Below are 21,612 nucleotides of genomic sequence, written 5' to 3' on the forward strand. Positions count from 1 at the left end.
CAAACGAAAATATGTTTAGGAATTTACGCATTACAAAAGAACTAATATTTTGTTTCGAATTAATGCATGGCACGGTAACGGACGATAAGAATCTCCCATAAATATGCTAAAATAAGTTGCGCCCATTCAATCTGTACTTGAGACGATGAGAAATGCTATTTCATTTGAAGCGTGACAGACTGATGAATTGCTTGGATCCGTCGCAGAACAATTAATCGGTGGACAGACAGACAGAGTCGTCCACAGAGACGCGAAGACGCAACAGAAATGAAAATTTATTCAAGTTAACAAATTTAGAAGATAATTAGTTAATTTAAAAAGCATAAAACACACATGCGCGTACATGCATACACACGCATGACACAAACTTGTATTCCAAAATGTTTTTTTCATTTTTAAGATAAGAATCATTATCATAATATAGTACGAATCAGAAGATTCTATTGTTGGTTTCCCCTTTTCTAGTCAGAATTCTTTCTAGAAAGACATCGAAGATTACGGGAGGGACCACGATTAACTTGCCAACATCCTAAGTGAAAGTGATCTTTTGTCGACCGAACCAGATTCGATCTTCTGATATCCATATTGTCAATCCGCGTTGTTAACCACTACGATTAGGATAAGAATGAAATGGTGGAAATAAAACTTGAAAAGTGAAACCAATATCTTTTCTTTTTTTTTCTTTTTTTTTTTTTTGAGTTCTGGAGTTTATTTTTATGTAGACGTCGATTTTAACATTTAATAATGGCCGAACAAACACTCACGGTGTTATCAGGGCCGGCCTTAGGTAATTGGAAGCCTTGGGCGAAGTAAATTTGATGGCCGCAAATGAAATAGAAAATTAGAAAATAAATACCGAAAAAATAAAATTACGTAATTTATTAAAAAAAAAAACTACCTGTATTTATATCTAAGTCCACAAATAACTTAAATTCATACAAACATATTAGTGCAGATGTCATAAACCTTCAACAAAAATCAACTTTTCGTGCTTCTTTTTTTATTATTAATTTCAACTTGAAAAAATTTCTTTCACCCGATTCAAAAGTTTTACTCATGTCCAGGTAACCTACATCTAAAATTTCAAGTGTTTAGACCCGCGAAGTGGCGGAGGAGTTTGGTAGAGTCTGCAAAGGTCAACTCTGTACACTTTGAACTCTTTCCAGCCAAATTTTCGTCCAAGAACTGATTAAAAAGCTTGCTGCATGTCTGAATACCCTTTTTGTAAATTTTCAAAATTTTAGACTCAAAATTGGCTGAATAGTTTGCTAGAGACCGCAATGGTTAAATCTTTTGAACTTTTACCACTTGGTAGATAAATTTTCGGCCAAAAGCCGATTAAAAAGCTCGCCCTATATCTGAATAAACTTTATGCGAAATTTCAAATGTTTAGACCAAAAATTAACTAAGAGGTAAAATCTTTTTTTTTTTTAACTTTGACCCGAATATTGAGCCCTTAACATTTATTGTTTTGGGCTCGAATCAAATTAAAAAGTTTGATCCATGTCCAAAGAATCTACATCTAACATTTCAAGTGTTTATACTCCCAAATTGGTGGAGGAATTCGGTAGAGTTTTCAAAGGTCAGATTGTTTAACTTTGACTCCTTGACAGCTCAATATCTGGCCGAAACCGGATTAAAAAGATTTTCCCAAATCTCAATACCCCTTATGTCAAATTTCAAATCGGAGACCGAAAATTTACAGAGTAATTTGGTAGGGAAATGTACACACACATGCACACACACGCACACACACGCACACACACATAATTAAATTAGCATTATGTATATAATTTTTTTTTCTTATGCGAGGTCCCCACTAATAGGAGGCATACGCGGCTGCCTAGTTTGCTTATGCCTAAATCCGGCTCTGATGTTACCCTGGAAAAGGGGGTAGGAATCCGAGGTACTACTCTTCTCGTTTTGAATCTTATTTTTGTCCTTGCAAGGAACGGACACTCAGAGGACATCAATTCTTATAGAGTAGGTTTCCAGTGTTGGTGGAAAATTCCGAGCCAGTCCCGCAAATTTCCAGAACAGCTTACGATTAGAAAGTCAGTTTTTCTTTTAGGATTAAAAAAAAAAACTTCGAAAGGATGGGGCTATTTTTTTTTTTTTTTAATTTTTACACAACCTAATTCTAATCGAATCCACCCCTTCGCATTGCTTAGTGTCGTCTTTCCTTTATACATATTTTAAGTCGGTTTTTAATGTAGAGAAAATCGAACTCCTCAAAAGAGAAACTCTGGATGTTTAACACATTGGATGTTATTATCACCACGTTTCGGCCGATGTAATATCTGTCCTTCTTCAGTGGCGTCTTGTCGAACTCGATATGTTTATGTTGAACTCAGAAATCTGTATGGAATTTCAAACGGAGAATTAATCCACAGTGTAGTTTGCTCTCGTTTCGTCAGCCATGATCGGATAGAAACCTCAAGTAATTCGTTATAATGGTTGTAGTTATGATGATAATGATGATGATGATTTCAAAATAAATACTCGCTTCCTTTATACTGTAAAAAAAAAATCATAATTGCCAGCTAAATAGACTTTTAATACATAAATTTATCAACTTATCCACAGTAGAATTTTGTTCTATCATTGTTGCTATGCGACAAGATGGAAAAAATGGCTTTACCGATGATGCATGAATTAAAATAACTGTTTCGATTATCGATTATTGGTAATTGTCGGGGATTTTCTGAGACAAAACTAAATTAAGATCACTTCCAGACTTTTACACTAAAGTTCTATAAATTTTAAAGAAAATCTGTTCAGCCGTTTCAGGGTATATAAGGAACGAACTTTCTCACATACAGAGACAAAGTTGCATTTATATGATTGTAGAGATAGAGATCCAAATCCTTATTATTAATATTTTATTTATTTATTTAAAAACAAATTAATTACGAAGAACAGATTGGCTTTCTCGACATATTTTAGATCCTTATATTAATATTTTATTTATTTATTTAAAAACAAATTAATTACGAAGAACAGATTGGCTTTCTCGACATATTTTAGATCCTTATTATTATTTTATTCACTTATTTCTCACCATATTTTATGGTGAGAAATTTTCATGTGTGTGTGTGTGTGTGTGTGTGTGTGTGTGTGTGTGTGTGTGTGTGAGTACAGATGACAAATTAATAAGATTGGACATGCTTTATTTCAGGTTTTATAATCAGACACAATATTCACATTTGTAAGATAAACCACGGTAAATACTTTACTTTTATTATTTTTTTTTGTTTTCTTGCAGTCATGGCTAAGGGAAATGTTCAACGAGAAAAATGGAGCAACTGGCTGGATTTTTTCTTTTCTCTCCTTGGTTACATGGTCGGCTTGGGTAATATCTGGCGATTTCCATACCTCTGCTACAAGAATGGAGGAGGTAAGTTCGTTTTTTTTATTTTTTATTTTTTTGTTATTTTTTTTAAAATTCTTTTTACTTATTTAGAAACAATATCAAAATATGCTTTCAATTGCTGTATGAAAGAAATTATTGGAAATTTATTAAACAAACAGAATTGAAAAAGGAAATAAAGCCCCATTTTCATTTCCGGAGTGACGTCATTGAAGAGTTCGAATAAAGGGAGATATTTTATAATTGACTATTCGTATTATTAAGAGTTTATATGCTTCAAATTTGTATTAGGGAATGAATTATTGAATAATTGTTAAATAGTACACAAATTATTACTAGGGCTATGACAACAGCATATTCTTTTCATTGTTTTGACTCTCGAGTATATATCCGACACAGTAAGACACAAATAATCAACTGAAAACCACATCACTCTACATACAAACATATAAGATATCAATGGATATACCTCCGAATCAAAACAAGGAAAAGAATATGCTGTTGTCATAGCCCTAATTATTACACATGCCGGATTTTTTATAAAACGCAGCCGAATGAAATCAAGTCTTTAAACATGAGCCGAAGAAAAATCCTACAGTTCAGAAACCAACCCACATACAAAAATCCTACAGTTCAGAAACCAACCCACATACAACTAGGTACACAAAAGATTAAGAGAAATGGGATCACTTCAGAGGGAAAATCCTTTCGATACCAATCGATTACCTATCATCTTCTCTGCGAATAAATATCCGAATATTCCATTAAAGTTCTCCTTTACGTCTCGAAGTAACTTGAGTTAATAAATAAATTGAGAATGTACTTTTCCTCTCCCTAAATTGACCATTAAAATATGTTGTAGCATATCTTTCTTGTGGTCTCTTGGTCTTACTGGATTCTAGGAAGAATTCGTCTAGTCTGGTGGAGTATCCAGCTTCGTGCTGTTACTTGAGGTAACATAACTTGGGGAAGATGCATCATTCCTCGTAAAATCCAGTATTTGTTAGATCTTATTTGAGCCGCGAATATTACGTTATTTTGAATATTTAGTCAGAGTTTACTTGTAGGGGGAAGCATTCCTATGTCAGGTTGTCGTGAGAGATGTTAGACATTTGACATTCGAGTGTCTAGTACGCATTCAAGTTTTGTTCATAAATGTGCTGTTTTGTTTGTGCTGATTTAGCTGTATTTTAAAGCCTTTTTTTCATCCTTGGCTTTCGTCTCCCACAACATCATTTGTTCTAACGCCGAATGTTACTTGAACAATCCTTTTATTCTTCATCTACCGCATTTGTCAACTTACATTATGTTTTCTACTTCCATCTAAAAAATTTTGTTCTTGTTCTTATGGTTTCTTGTGTACCGTTTCTTCTTTATCCGTCGTTATACTCCTTTGCCATCATTTAAAAAAAAATCACATTTGCTCTTTTTTAGTGTTTTGATTTGGGAATGCAATTTTCTTTCGCATCCAGACTTCGTTGATCCACTTTTTGTCTGGGATTTCGTCTTGTTAGTATCAAGTTGATTCTAGCATCGATCATGTTGTTCGAGGCTATAATATTTCCTGTTAAGTTATCGAGATATCTTTGTAAGAAAATACCAAGGTATCAAGCAGTAGATGCATATTTATGGAGTACAATATCAACAGAGAAACAAAGAGGACATTTTGATTTTGTGTGAGAAAAGTCTGTTAGCCTCTGCTTTTTCTTTTAGTTCAGTGCTGGGAATATTAATTGGAATCGTTATCGAGAATCCAAAATATCGAAACTTTTAAGTATCGGAATCGAGTTTGTTACCCTTTCCTGTTTCTTTATTTACTTTCTCCCCATATTTTCTTCTTTTTTTTAACCTTTATTCGCCATACATTTAATTTCTAAGCTTAAACCAGGATTAGGGACAAACAAATTCAACTTGCCTCCTCCCTTGAGGCTCTCATTCACAAATATCCGTGGGCTTAGAACTAACTTAGCTGATGTTGAAGCATTTCTCTTAACAAATACCCCGGATATCTTAGCACTAAGTGAGACTAACCTACACTCCTCCATTCCCTCTAACCACTTTAACATGCCTGGATATCTCCCACTCTGCCGTAAGGACTCTGACAGACATATGCACGGACTTGGAGTTTACATTCGTAATACCCTTCCCTTGACTAGAGAAACAAACCTAGAAACAGATGATCAAGCCTTTATGTGCTTTAGACTAAACGTGCAACACAGTATTAGCTACTATTATTTTCTCTACCGCTCTCCCTCGACTCAGGACTGCTCCATAATAAACAAAGTATCTGACAGCATAGACACGGCACTGTCCCTCGACACTAGCGCACAAATACATGTGTTTGGTGACTTTAATGTCCACCACAAAAACTGGCTTGGATTCTCTACTCACACAGATGCAGCGGGCAGCACAACCCATAGCTTCGCTATATCTCACTCCCTATCACAAATTGTTACGTTTCCAACCCGCTTCCCTGACCAGGAAGAACAACACGCATCACTTCTAGATCTGTTTTTGACCACAGTTCCCGATGACTGCATAACGAAGGCCCACAGCCCACTCGGGAACGCTGACCATGCAGTGATAATGGTTGAAATCGCCCTAAACTCTAGACCCAAAACTGAAGAGCCAGTGCTCAAAACAACGAGATATTATAATAAGGCTGACTGGGAAGCCATCAGGGAACTAATTAGAGATGCTCCATGGAAAAATATTTTCTCTCTCCCTGCTGAACAATGTGCAAACGAGACCACTGACTGGTTCAAAACTGCAATCGAAGCGCATGTTCCCATGCGGAAATTTTATAGTAAGCCCCACTCTCCCCAATGGTTTACGTCGACTTGTGCAACTGCCATTACTCAAAAGCAGCATGCATACCGTAGGTTTAACCGACATAAGTCCAGTTCAAACAGACTGAAGTATATAGAAGCTAGAAATAACGTTAAGAAAGAAATAGCGACAGCTAAGAGAGAATTTACGGAAACCACTAAAAAGCGCATCGAAGCACAAAAACTAGGAACTCGAGACTTCTGGAAAATCTACACCAGTGTAGTAAATAATGGGCAATCAACAATTCCCCCACTAACCAACAATCACGAGGTTGTCTCCTCAGCAACCGACAAGGCTAACATGCTTGCCAGTCGGTTTGCCTCAAACTCCACACTGGACCCTTCCAACCACCCCCTACCTGACTTTCCTATGCGGACAGACGCCACACTAGACGATCTGAAAACCACCCCTGCTCAGGTGCATGCTATCATAAAAAACCTTGACACCTCAAAAGCATGTGGACCCGATCTTATCCCAGCTGTGCTATTAAAAAAGTGCTCAGCCGAAGTAGCTCCAGTTCTCTCCAAACTCTACAACAAATGTCTTAATGAAGCTTGCTTTCCGGGCTGTTGGAAAACTGCTTCTGTTGTACCAGTATTCAAGAATTCTGGCGAAAGGACAGACCCATCAAATTATCGCCCCATTAGCCTCCTCCCACTTTTTGCCAAAATATTTGAGACCTTAATTAACCATGCTCTAGTCCATCATCTTACAGATGCTAAACTACTGACTGACAAACAATATGGATTTAGACGAGCCCGTTCCACAGCAGACATCCTCACTGTGATCTCTGAACGTATATACCATTCACTGGACAAAGCGGGGGAAGGCAGAGCGGTAGCTCTAGATATATCTAAGGCTTTTGACAGGGTATGGCATGAGGGTCTCCTCAGTAAAATCAGATCATACGGTATCACTGGTAGAATACTTAACATAATTAAATCCTTCTTAGATAAGAGAAAAATCCAGGTAGTCCTCGACGGTCGCACATCTAAACAATATGATATAAATGCGGGAGTGCCCCAGGGGTCTATCCTTGGACCTCTATTGTTCCTGATATTCATAAATGACCTCCCCGACAACATTGCCTCTGAGATGGGTATATATGCTGATGACACTACACTCTATGGCAGACACGACAGGAAGACGAATGAACACATTTCTAAAGAAATGGCAGAAACACTAGAGGAAGACCTCCAATCTGTAGTGGAATGGGGACAAAAGTGGTTGGTCGCATTCAATGCTGCCAAGACTAAACTAGTTTCATTCAATAATTACAAGAAACCCTCTCTACCACCCATAGCAATGGCCAACGACTCTTTATCTGAGAGTCCATCTTTCAAACTCCTTGGCCTAACGTTCACAGGAAAGATGAGTTGGAACAATTTCATTGAAGGCATTGCCGGGGCCGCTGCAAGAAAGGTAGGCTCTCTCTACCGTGCTAGAAAACTACTAACACCCGAAAGTATCCTGTACCTCTATAAGGCCACCATTCGCCCATGTATAGAGTATTGCTGCCACATCTGGGCTGGTGCATCTGCTACTAGTCTCTCGCTCCTTGACAAGGTTCAAAAGAGAGTCGCACACCTGATAGGCCCTGAACTGGCATCTAAGCTTCAGCCTCTGTCCCATCGACGAAATGTTGCATCCCTCTGCCTTTTCTACAAGTATTTTAGTGGTGAATGCTCTGACGAACTGCAATCACTTGTGCCCCCACGACGCGAGCACCCTCGACAAACCCGACAGGCTACTAGATCCCACCCCCACACTGTAGAGGTCCCTAGATGTAAAAGATCTTTTTACTCCAATAGTTTCTTCCCCAGAACCGCAAGACTCTGGAATTCCATTCCAGGTCCCTGCTTCCCCAACAGTACTGACGTGCAGAAGTTCAAGTGTAACGTGAACCGACACCTTGCTGCCCTAATCCCTACATAGTACCCCAGTAGTTGTTGCCCCTGATAGTAGCCCCCTACACCAAAGTGGCAATTTGCCTTGTTTGGGGTGAAAATGTAATAAAAAATAAAAAATAAAAAAATAAAAAAATTTCTACTCCTTTTTCTATGGGTTTCTGTAGTTCATGCAGTTTCATTATAGTCGAAAATTTTACCAAAGAAGGTGATGACAATAACTTCCATATCCAGTTAATAAGTGTCCTTGGATGAATATTCTGACTATATGAGGATGTAAATATCTTTTACTTGTATCTTTTCATGACTTGTTGCACTTTAGGCCAGGAGTCTCCAAAGTCTTCGAAAGGGAGACATATTGCTGACTTTTTAATTAGTTTTATTATTATTAATATTAGTTTTAGTATTATTCGTTTTCTCATCATTATTATTATTATTATTATCATTATTATTAATTTTATCATTATTATTATTTATAATTGTTTTTATTTTATTATAATTATTATCATTATTATTAATATTATTATTATCATTATTATTATTATTATTATTATTATTAATATTAATATTATTATCATTATTATCATCATTATCATCATTATTATTATGATTAATATTATTATTATTATTATTATTATTATTATAATCATCATTATTATTAATATTATAATCATTATTATTTATAATTGTTTTTATTTTACTTTAGTAGTAGATTTACTATTAGTTTAATTATTATTATTATTATTATTAATATTATTATTATCATTATTATTATAATTATTATCAGCATTATTATCATTATTATTATTATCATTATCATCATCATCATTATTATTATTATTATTATTATTATTAGTAGTAGTAGTAGTAGTAGTAGTAGTAGTAGTAGTAGTAGTAGTAGTAGTAGTAGTAGTATCGGGCCACAAGTTCTCCTGTACGTTATCATCAGTGGTTGCTCACTGTAGATAAGCAGTGGTGTCCCATGGAATATGAGTAACAGGACGTCTCCGTGAATGTCACAGATTTTATGCATTCTTCAACTAACTATTTCTTCATTAGAGGAATTGTTGCAAATAAAGAGATTAATATCACATTGTTACTGTTAACATCATCCAAAACACGTATAAGCATTCCCATTTTTTAGATCAAGGTTATTCTACTATCAGTAAAAACTAGAATCAACAACATATTCGCTAATGAACAAATGTTCATAACATTACTAACAGATATAACACTTTATAACGCAGTGGCTATAATAAATGTTAAATTTGAATATAATGACAGAAATGATAAATGTTAAATTTGAATATAATGACAGAAATGATAAATGTTAAATTTGAATATAATGACAGACATGATAAATGTTAAATTCGAATATAATGACAGACATGATGAACGTTAAATTTGAATATAATAATAGAAATGATAAACGTTAAATTCGAATATAATGCCAGAAATGATAAATGTTTAATTTTAATATAATGAAGAAATGAAAAACGTTAAATTTGAATATAATGACAGAAATAATAAACGTTAAAGTTGAATATAATGACAAAAGTGATTAATGTTAAATTTGACAATAATGACAGAAATCCTAAATGTTAAATTTGAATATAATGACAGAAATTATGAATGTTAAGGTTGAATATAATTACATAAATGATAAATGTAAAATATGAATATAATTACAGAAATGATAAATGTTAAATTGGATACAATGACAGAAATGATAAATGTTACACTTGACTATAATGAAAGAAATGATAAATGTTAAAGTTGGATATAATGACAGAAATGGTAAACTTTACATTTGAATATATCGAAATAAATGTGAAACGTTGAAGTTGAGTATAATGAAAGAAATGATGAACGTTAAATATAAATATAATGACAGAAATAATGAAGTTAAATTAGACTATAATGACAGAAATGATAAATGTTAAATTTGAATATAATGACAGAAATGATGAATGTTAAAGTTGAATATAATGACAGAAATTGATAATGTTAAATTTTAATATAATGACAGAAATGATAAATGTAAAAGTTGAATATAATGACAAATATGATAAACGTTAAAGTTGAATATTATGATCGAAATAATAAATGTAAAATTTGAATATAATGGCAGAAATTATAAATGTTTAAGTTGAATATAATGACAAAAATAATAAATGTCAAATTTGAATATAATGAGAGAAATGATAAACGGTAAAGTTGGATATAATGATAGAAATAATAAACGTTAAAGTTAAATATAATGACAGAAATGATAAACATTAAATATGAATATAATGACAAAAATGATGAACGTTACATTTTTATATCATGACAGAAATGATAAATGTTAAAGTTTAATACAATGACAGAAAGGATAAACGTTACATTTGAATATAATGACATAAATTTTAAACGTTAAAGTTGAATATAATGAAAGAAATGATGAACGTTTTATATAAATATAATGACTGAAATAATAAACGTTAAATTTGACTGTAATGACAGAAATTATAAATGTGAAATTTGAATATAATGACAGAAATGATGAATGTTAAAGTTGACTATAATGACAGAAATGATTAATGTTTAATTTGAATATAATGACAGAAATGATGTTAAGTTTTGTATACTGACAGAAATGATAACGTTTAATTTGAATATAATGACAGAAATGATAAATTTTAAATTTGAATCTAATGACAGAAATGAAAAACGTTAAAGTTGAATATAATGACAGAAAAGATAAACGTTGAAGTTAAATTAAATGACAGAAATTAAAAATGTTAAAATTGAATATAATGACAAAAATTATAAATGATAGAGTTGGATATAATTACAGAAATGAAAAATTTTAAATTTGAATATAATGACAGAAATGAAAAACATAAAAGTAGAATATAATGACAGACAAAATAAATGTTAAATTTGAATATAATGACGGAATTGATAAACTTTTAGGTTGGATATAATGATAGAAATAATAAACGTTAGAGTTGAATATAATGACAGAAATGATTAATGTTAAAGTTGGATATAATGATAGGCATAATAAACGTTAAAGTTTAATATAATGACAGAAATGATAAACGTGAAATATTAATATAATGAAAGACATGATGAACGTTAAATTTCAATATAATGACAGAAATGATAAACCTTTAAGTTGAATATAATGACAGAAATGATAAATCTAAAATTTGAATATAATGAAAGAACTGATGAACGTTTAACATAAATATAATGACAGAAATAATAAATGTTAAATTTGACTATAATGACAGAAATTATACATGTTAAATTTGAATATAATGACAGAAATGATTAATGTTAAAGTTGAATATAATGACAGAAATGATAAATGTTAAATTTTTGTATAATGACAGAAATGATAACGTTTAATTTGAATATGATGACAGAAATGATAAACATTAAATTTTAATATAATGACAGAAATGATAAACGTTAAACTTTAATACAATTACAGAAAAGATAAACGTTGAAGTTAAATAAAATGACAGAAATTAAAAATGTTTAATTTGAATATAATGACAGAAATGATATATGTTAAAAGTGGATATAATGACAGAAATGATGAATGTTAAAGTTGAATATAATGACAGAAATGATAAATGTAAAAGTTGGATATAATGACAGAAATGATAAATGTTAAAATTGAATATAATGACAGAAATGATAAATGACTGAGTTGGATATAATGACAGAAATAGTAACGTTAAAGTTGAATATAATGACAGTAATGATGTACGTTAAATATGAATATAATGGCAGAAATAATAAACGATAAAGTTGAATATAATGACAAAATTGATAAATGGTTAATTTGAATATAATGAGAGCAATGATACACGTTAAGGTTGAATAGAATGACATAAATGATAAATGTAAAATTTGAATATATTGACTGAAAGGATAAATGTAAAATTTGAGTATAAAAACAGAAATGATAAATGTTTAAGTTGAATATATTGACAGAAATGATAAATGTTAAAGTTTAATATAATGACAGAAAAGATAAACGTTACATTTGAATATAATGACATAAATGTTTAACGTTAAAGTTGAATATAATGAAAATAATGATGAACGTTTAATATAAATATAATGACAGAAATAATAAACGTTAAATTTGACTATAATGACAGAAATTATAAATGTGAAATTTGAATATAATGACAGAAATTATGAATGTTAAAGTTGACTATAATGACAGAAATGATTAATGTTAAATTTGAATATAATGACAGAAATGATAAATGTTAAGTTTTGTATATTGACAGAAATGATAACGTTTAATTTGAATATAATGACAGAAATGATAAATTTTAAATTTGAATATAATGACAGAAATGAAAAACGTTAAAGTATAATGACAGAAAAGATAAACGTTGAAGTTAAATAAAATGACAGAAATAAAAATGTTAAATTGGAATATAATGACAAAAATGATAAATATTAAAGTTGAGTATAATGACAGAAATGATAAATGTTAAAATTGAATATAATGACAGAAATTATAAATGATAGAGTTGGATATAATGACAGAAATGAAAAATTTTAAATTTGAATATAATGACAGAAATGATAAACGTTAAAGTAGAATATTATGACAGACAAAATAAATGTTAAATTTTAATAATAATGACGGAATTGATAAACTTTTAGGTGGGATATAATGATAGAAATAACAAACGTTACAGTTGAATATAATGACAGAAATGATAAATGTTAAAGTTGGATATAATGATAGACATAATAAACGTTACAGTTTAATATAATGACAGAAATGATAAACGTGAAATATTAATATAATGAAAGACATGATGATCGTTAAATTTCAATATGATGACAGAAATGATAAACATTTAAGTTGAATATAATGACAGAAATGATAAATCTAAAATTTGAATAAATTGACAAAAATGAAAAATATTAAAGTTTAATATAATGACGGCAATAATAAACGTTAAATTTGAATATAATGACCGAAATTATAAACGTTAAAGTTTAATATAATGACAGAAATGATAAATGTTAAATTTGAATACATTGACGGAAATGATGAAAGTTTAATTTGAATATACTGACAGAAATGATGAATGTTAAAGTTCAATATACTGACAGCAATTATAAATGTTAAATTTGAATATAATGACAGAAATTATAAACGTAAAATTTTAAAATAATGACAGAAATTATAAATGTTAAAGTTGACGATACTGACAGAAATAATAAATGTTAAAGTTGAATATAATGACAGAAATGGTAAACGTTAAATATGTATATAATGACAGAAGTGATAAACATAAAATTTGAATATATAATATAATGACAGAAATTATAAACGTTAAGTTGAATACAATGACCCAAATTATAAGTGTTTAAGTTTAATATAATGACAGAAATGATAAATGTTAAAGTTAAAGTTAAATATAATGACAGAAAGGATAAACGTTAAAGCTGAGTATAATGACAGAAAGGATAAACGTAAAAGTTTAATATAATGACAGAAATGATAAATGTTAAATTTGAATATAATGACAGAAATGATAAATGTTAAAGTTAAATATAATGACAGAAAGGATAAAAGTTTAAGTTGAGTATAATGGTAGAAAGGTTAAAAGTTAAATTTGAGTATAATGACAGAAATGATAAATGTTAAATTTGAATATAATGACAGAAATGATAAATGATAAATTTGAATATAATGACAGAACTAATACACGTCGAATTGGAATATAATGACAGAAATGATAAACGTTTACGTTGAAAATAATGGCAGAGATGATCAACGGATAAGTTGAATATAATGACAGAAATGATAAACGGTAAAGTTGAATATCATGACTTAAATGATAAACTTAAAGTTGAATATAATGACAGAAACGATAAATGTGAAATTTGAATATAATGACAGAGCGATAAACGTTTAAGTTGAATATAATGGCAGACACTTTAAATATTAAATTTGAATATAATGAACGAAATGATAAATATTAAATTCCAATCAAATAAAAGAAATGATAAATGTTATAAGGTGAATATAATGATGATGAACGTTTAAGTTTGAAATGATAAATGTTAAATTTGAATATAATGACACAAATGATAAACGTTAAATTTGATTATAATGACAGAAATGATAAACGTTGAAGATGAATAAAATGACACAAATGATAAATGTTAAATTTGAATATAATGACAGAAATGATAAATGTTAAATTTGAATATAATAACAGAAATGATAACCGTTAAATTTTAATATAATAAAAGGAATGATAAATGTTAAATTTGAATATAATAACAGAAACAATAAATGTTAAATTTGAATATAATGACAGGAATGATAAATGTTAAAGTTGAATATAATGACAGAAATAATAAACGTTGTATTTTTATATAATGACAGAAATGATAAATGCTAAAGTTGAATATATTTTAAGAAATTAAAAGTGTTTAAGTTGAATATAATGACAGAAATTATGAATTTTAAATTCCAATATACTGACAGAAATTATCAATGTTAAAGTTGAATATAATGACAGAAATGATAAACGTTAAAGTTCAATATAATGACAGAGATGATAGACGTGTAAGTTTGATATAATGACAGAAATGATAAATGTTTAATTTGAATATAATGACAGAAATGATAAATGTAAAAATTGAATATAATTACAGAAATTATAAATGTTAGTGTTCAATATAATGAAAGACACGATAAACGTTAAATTTGAATATAATGACAGAAATGATACACGTTAAATTTGAATATAATGACAGAAATAATAAATGTGAAAGTTGAATATAATGACAGAAATGATTATTGTTAAATTTTAATAAAATGACCGAAATGATGAATGATAAAATGGAATAAAATGACAGAACAGATAAAGGTTAAATTTGAATACAATGACAGAAATGATAAATGTCAAAGTTTAATATAATGACGGAAATGATAAACGTTAAATTTGAATATAATCACAAAAATAATAAATTTTAAATTTGAATATAACGACAGAAATTATAAATGTAAAAGTTAAATATAATGACACAAATGATAAACGTTAAATTTGAATATAATGACCGAAATGATAAATGTAAAAATTTGAATATAATGAGAGAAATAATAAATGTTAAATTTTAATACAATGACAGAAATGATAAATGTTATAGTTGAATACAATGACCGAAATAATAAATGTTAAATTTGAATATAATGACAGAAATGATAAATGTTGAAGATGAATATAATGACAAAAATGATAAATGTTAAAGTTGAATATAATGACAGAAATGAAAGATGTTAAATTGGAATATAATGACAGAAATGATAAAATTTTAAGTTGAATATAATGACAAAAATGGTAACGTAAAATTAGAAATATAATGACAGAAATGATAAATTTTAACTTTGAATATAATAACAGAAATGATAAACGTTAAAGTTGAATATAATGACAGAAACAATAACGGTTACAGATAAATATAATGACAGAAACGATAAATGTAAAAGTTGAATGTAATGACAGAAATCATAAATGTTTAATTTCAATATAATGACAGAAATGATTAATGTGAAATTTAAGTATAATGACATGAATAATAAATGTTAAATTTCAATATAATGACAGAAATGATAAAATTTAATGTCCAATGTACTGACAGAAATGATAAATGTAAAAGTGGAATATAATGACAGAAATTATGAACGTTAAAGTTGAATTTAATGACAGAAATGATAAACCTTAAATTTGCATATAATGAAAGAAATGATAAACATTAAATTTTAATATAATGACAGAAATGATTAATGTTAAAGTTGAATATCATTACAGAAATGATAACTGTTAAATTGTAATATAATGACAGAAATGATAAATGTAAAATATTAATATAATGACAGAAATGATTAATGTTAAAGTTGAATATCATTACAGAAATGATAACTGTTAAATTGAATAAAATGACAGAAATGATAAACGTTAAGTTTGAATATACTGACAGCAATGATAAACGTTTAAGTTGAATATAATGACAGAAATAATAAATGTTAAATTTGAATATAATGACAGAAAATATAAACGTTACATTTGAATAACATGACAATATTGATAAATGTTACAGTTTAATATAATGACAGAAATGATAAATGTTAAATTTGTAATATAATGACAGAAATGATAAACGTTAAAGTTGAATATAATTTCAGAAATTATAAGTGTTGAAGTTGAATATAATGACAGAAATTATAAATTTAAAATTCCAATATAATGACAGAAATGATAAATGTAAAATTTGAATATAATGACAGAAATGATAAATGTTTAATTTGAATATAATGACAGAAATGATAAATGTAAAAATTGAATATAATTACAGAAATTATAAATGTTAGTGTTCAATATAATGAAAGACACGATAAACGTTAAATTTGAATATAATGACAGAAATGATACACGTTAAATTTGAATATAATGACAGAAATAATAAATGTGAAAGTTGAATATAATGACAGAAATGATTATTGTTAAATTTTAATAAAATGACCGAAATGATGAATGATAAAATGGAATAAAATGACAGAACAGATAAAGGTTAAATTTGAATACAATGACAGAAATGATAAATGTCAAAGTTTAATATAATGACGGAAATGATAAACGTTAAATTTGAATATAATCACAAAAATAATAAATTTTAAATTTGAATATAACGACAGAAATTATAAATGTAAAAGTTAAATATAATGACACAAATGATAAACGTTAAATTTGAATATAATGACCGAAATGATAAATGTAAAAATTTGAATATAATGAGAGAAATAATAAATGTTAAATTTTAATACAATGACAGAAATGATAAATGTTATAGTTGAATACAATGACCGAAATAATAAATGTTAAATTTGAATATAATGACAGAAATGATAAATGTTGAAGATGAATATAATGACAAAAATGATAAATGTTAAAGTTGAATATAATGACAGAAATGAAAGATGTTAAATTGGAATATAATGACAGAAATGATAAAATTTTAAGTTGAATATAATGACAAAAATGGTAACGTAAAATTAGAAATATAATGACAGAAATGATAAATTTTAACTTTGAATATAATAACAGAAATGATAAACGTTAAAGTTGAATATAATGACAGAAACAATAACGGTTACAGATAAATATAATGACAGAAACGATAAATGTAAAAGTTGAATGTAATGACAGAAATCATAAATGTTTAATTTCAATATAATGACAGAAATGATTAATGTGAAATTTAAGTATAATGACATGAATAATAAATGTTAAATTTCAATATAATGACAGAAATGATAAAATTTAATGTCCAATGTACTGACAGAAATGATAAATGTAAAAGTGGAATATAATGACAGAAATTATGAACGTTAAAGTTGAATTTAATGACAGAAATGATAAACCTTAAATTTGCATATAATGAAAGAAATGATAAACATTAAATTTTAATATAATGACAGAAATGATTAATGTTAAAGTTGAATATCATTACAGAAATGATAACTGTTAAATTGTAATATAATGACAGAAATGATAAATGTAAAATATTAATATAATGACAGAAATGATTAATGTTAAAGTTGAATATCATTACAGAAATGATAACTGTTAAATTGAATAAAATGACAGAAATGATAAACGTTAAGTTTGAATATACTGACAGCAATGATAAACGTTTAAGTTGAATATAATGACAGAAATAATAAATGTTAAATTTGAATATAATGACAGAAAATATAAACGTTACATTTGAATAACATGACAATATTGATAAATGTTACAGTTTAATATAATGACAGAAATGATAAATGTTAAATTTGTAATATAATGACAGAAATGATAAACGTTAAAGTTGAATATAATTTCAGAAATTATAAGTGTTGAAGTTGAATATAATGACAGAAATTATAAATTTAAAATTCCAATATAATGACAGAAATGATAAATGTAAAATTTGAATATAATGACAGAAATAATAAACGTTAAAGTTCAATATAATGACAGAGATGATGGACGTGTAAGCTTAATATAATGAGAGATATGATAAATGTTAAATTTGAATATAATGACAGAAGTGATTAATGTTAAATTTTAATATAATGACAGAAATGATAAATGTAAAAATTGAATATAATGACAGAAATGATAAATTTTAAGTTCAATATAATAACAGAAATGATAAATTTTAAAGTTGAATATAATGACAGATATGATAAACGTTAAATTTAAATATAATGACAGTAAGGATAAATGTGAAAATTGAATATAATGACAGAAATCATAAATGTTAAATATTAATATAATGACGGAAATTATAAACGTTAAATTTGAATATAATTACAGAAATTATAAATTTTAAATTTGAATATAATGACAGAAATTATAAATGTAAAAGTTGAATATAATGACAGAAATAATTAATGTAAATTTTTAATATAATGACAGAAATGATAAACATTGAAGAAGAATAAAATGGCAGAAATGATAATTGTCAAAGTTGAATATTAATTATGACAGAAATTGAAAACGCTACATTTGAATATAATGACAGAAATCATAAATGCTAAAGTGGAATATAATTATAAAAATGATAAATGTTAAATTTGAATATAATGATAGAAATGATAAATGTTAAATTTGAATATAATGACAGAAATGATAAATGTTGAAGTTGAATATAATGACAGAAATAATAAATGTTAAATTTGAATATAATGACAGAAATGATAAACGTTAAAGTTGAATATAATGACAGAAATGATAAACGTCAAATTTGAATATAATGACAGAAATGATAAACGTTAAATTGGAATATAATGACAGAAATGATAAACGTTAAATTTGAATATAATGACAGAAATGATAAATGTTTAAGTTTAATATAATGACAGAAATGATAAACGTTAAATTTGAATATAATGACAGAAATGATAAATGTTGAAGTTGAATATAATGACAGAAATGATAAACGTTTAATTTGTATATAATGACAGAAATGATAAACGTTCAAGTTGAATATAATGACAGAAATGATAAACGTTAAAGTTGAATATAATGACAGAAATGATAAACGTTTAATTTTAATATGATGACAGAAATGATAAACGTTCAAGTTGAATATAATGACAGATATGATAAACGTTAAATTGTAATATAATGACAGAAATGATAAACGTTAAATTTGAATATAATGACAGAAATGATAAAGGTTTAAGTTGAATATAATGACAGAAATGATAAATATTAAATCGTAATATGATGACAGAAATGATAAATGTTAAAGTTGAATATAAATACAGAAATAATAAATGTTAAATTTGAATATAATGACAGAAATGATAAACGTTGAAGTAGAATACAATGACACAAATGGTAAATGTAAAAGTTTAATATAATGACAGAAATTATAAATGTTATGGTTGAATATAATGACAGAAATGATAAATGTTAAAGTTTAATATAATGATAGAAATGATAAATGTTAAATTTGAATATAATGACAGAAATTATAAATGTTAAAGTTGAATATAATGACAGAAATGATAAACGTGTAAGTTGAATATAAAGACGGAAATGATAAATGTTAAATTTGAATATAATGACAGAAATGAGATATGTATCAAAAGAAAAAATAGAAAACAAAGAACTATTTGGTTTACACACCCGGTTAGTCAGTAGGATAAATACAAAAGTTGATTATATATTTCTTAATCCATCCATCAATATCCATTCAACCATTCATATTCATTCATCCATCCATTAATCTATCAATCCATCAATCCATCGATTCATATTCATCCATCTATCCATTCATATTCATCTATCCATCCATCCATCCATCCATCAATCCATCAATCCATTCTTCCATCCATCCATATCCATCCATATCCATCCATTCGTATTCATCCATCCATCCATCCATATCCATCCATATCCATCCATTCGTATTCATCCATCCATCCATACATATCCATCCATTTATATCCGTCCATCCGTCAATTCATTCGTTCATCTATCCATCCATAACCATCCATTCATATCCATCCATCCATCCACCATCCATCCATCCATCTCCATCCATTCATATTTATCCACCATGCATCCATCCATATCCATCCATTCATATTCATTTATTCGTCCATTCATATCCATTCATCCATCAATCCATTAATCCATCCATCCATCCATCCATCCACCCATCCATCTCCATCCATTCATATGCATCCATCCATCCATCTATTCATATTCATCCATCCATCCATTCATATGCATCCATCCATCCATCCATCCATTCATATTCATCCATCCATCCATTCATATTCATCCATCCATCCATCTATCCTTATCCATTCATATCCATCCATCCATTCATCCATCCATCCGTCAATCCGTCAATCCATCCATCCACCATCCATCCATCCATCCATCCATCCATCTCCATCCATTCATATTCATCCATCCATCCACCATCCATCCATCCATCTATCCATCCATCTCCATCCATTCATATTCATCCACCATCCATCCATCCATCCATATCCATCCATTCATATTCATTCATCCATCCATTCATATCCATTCATCCATCAATCCATTAATCCATTAATCCATTAATCCATCCATCCATCCATCCATTCATATTCATCCATCCATCTATTCATATTCATCCATCCATCCATCTATCTCTATCCATTCATATCCATTTATCCATTCATCCATCCGTCAATCCGTCAATCCATCAATCCATCCATATCCATCCATTCATATCCATTCATCCATCAATCCATTAATCCATTAATCCATCCATCCATTCATATTCATCCATCCATCCATCCATATCTATCCATTCATATTCATCCATCCATCCATATCTATCCATTCATATTCATCCATCCATCCATATCCATCCATTCATATCCATTCATCCATCAATCCATTAATCCATTAATCCATCCATCCATCCATCTATTCATATTCATCCATCCATCCATCCATATCTATCCATTCATATTCATCCATCCATCCATCCATATCCATCCATTCATATCCATCCATCCATCCATCCATATCCATAATATTAAAAATGTTTATGCTTTGTTTCATTTCTTCAACAGGTGCATTCTTGGTCCCTTATTTCACCTTTTTGTTCCTTGCTGCTGTTCCACTGATGTTTATGGAGTTATCGTATTCACAGTATTGTAATTTTGGATCCGTTAAAGTTTGGGTTATGTGCCCTTTGTTTAAAGGTCAGTTTATAATTGTCATTTCACCTTTTTTGTAACCCCGAAAAATTTAATTCTCAAAGAATCCGTTTAACCCAAGCTTGTTACAAAACAAAAAGTAGTTATTTGAATGGAGAAGTGAGTGACGGATAGGAGGTCAGAAATTAACCCTTAGTTAACGGACATTCGCAGAACCGCGTGAATCCTTGAAGAAAGAAAAA

The 21,612-nt window shown here is 28.6% G+C and overlaps 1 protein-coding gene across 1 annotated transcript in view; it reads left to right on the forward strand.

Moving 5' to 3' along the window:
* Window positions 1-21,612, forward strand: part of LOC145258040 (sodium- and chloride-dependent glycine transporter 2-like) — a 74,607-nt gene that overhangs the window by 12,233 nt on the left and 40,762 nt on the right. Inside the window, exons 2-3 of the mRNA XM_080115764.1 lie at window positions 3,266-3,397; window positions 21,284-21,415. Of these exons, the coding sequence (XP_079971890.1) occupies window positions 3,268-3,397; window positions 21,284-21,415 (262 nt within the window). The 5' untranslated portion in view covers window positions 3,266-3,267. The remainder of the gene's footprint in view (window positions 1-3,265; window positions 3,398-21,283; window positions 21,416-21,612) is intronic.

The sequence above is a fragment of the Euprymna scolopes genome, chromosome 33 (assembly GCF_053919585.1).
Source record: "Euprymna scolopes isolate OS-2025 chromosome 33, ASM5391958v1, whole genome shotgun sequence".
Lineage (NCBI taxonomy): Eukaryota > Metazoa > Mollusca > Cephalopoda > Sepiida > Sepiolidae > Euprymna > Euprymna scolopes.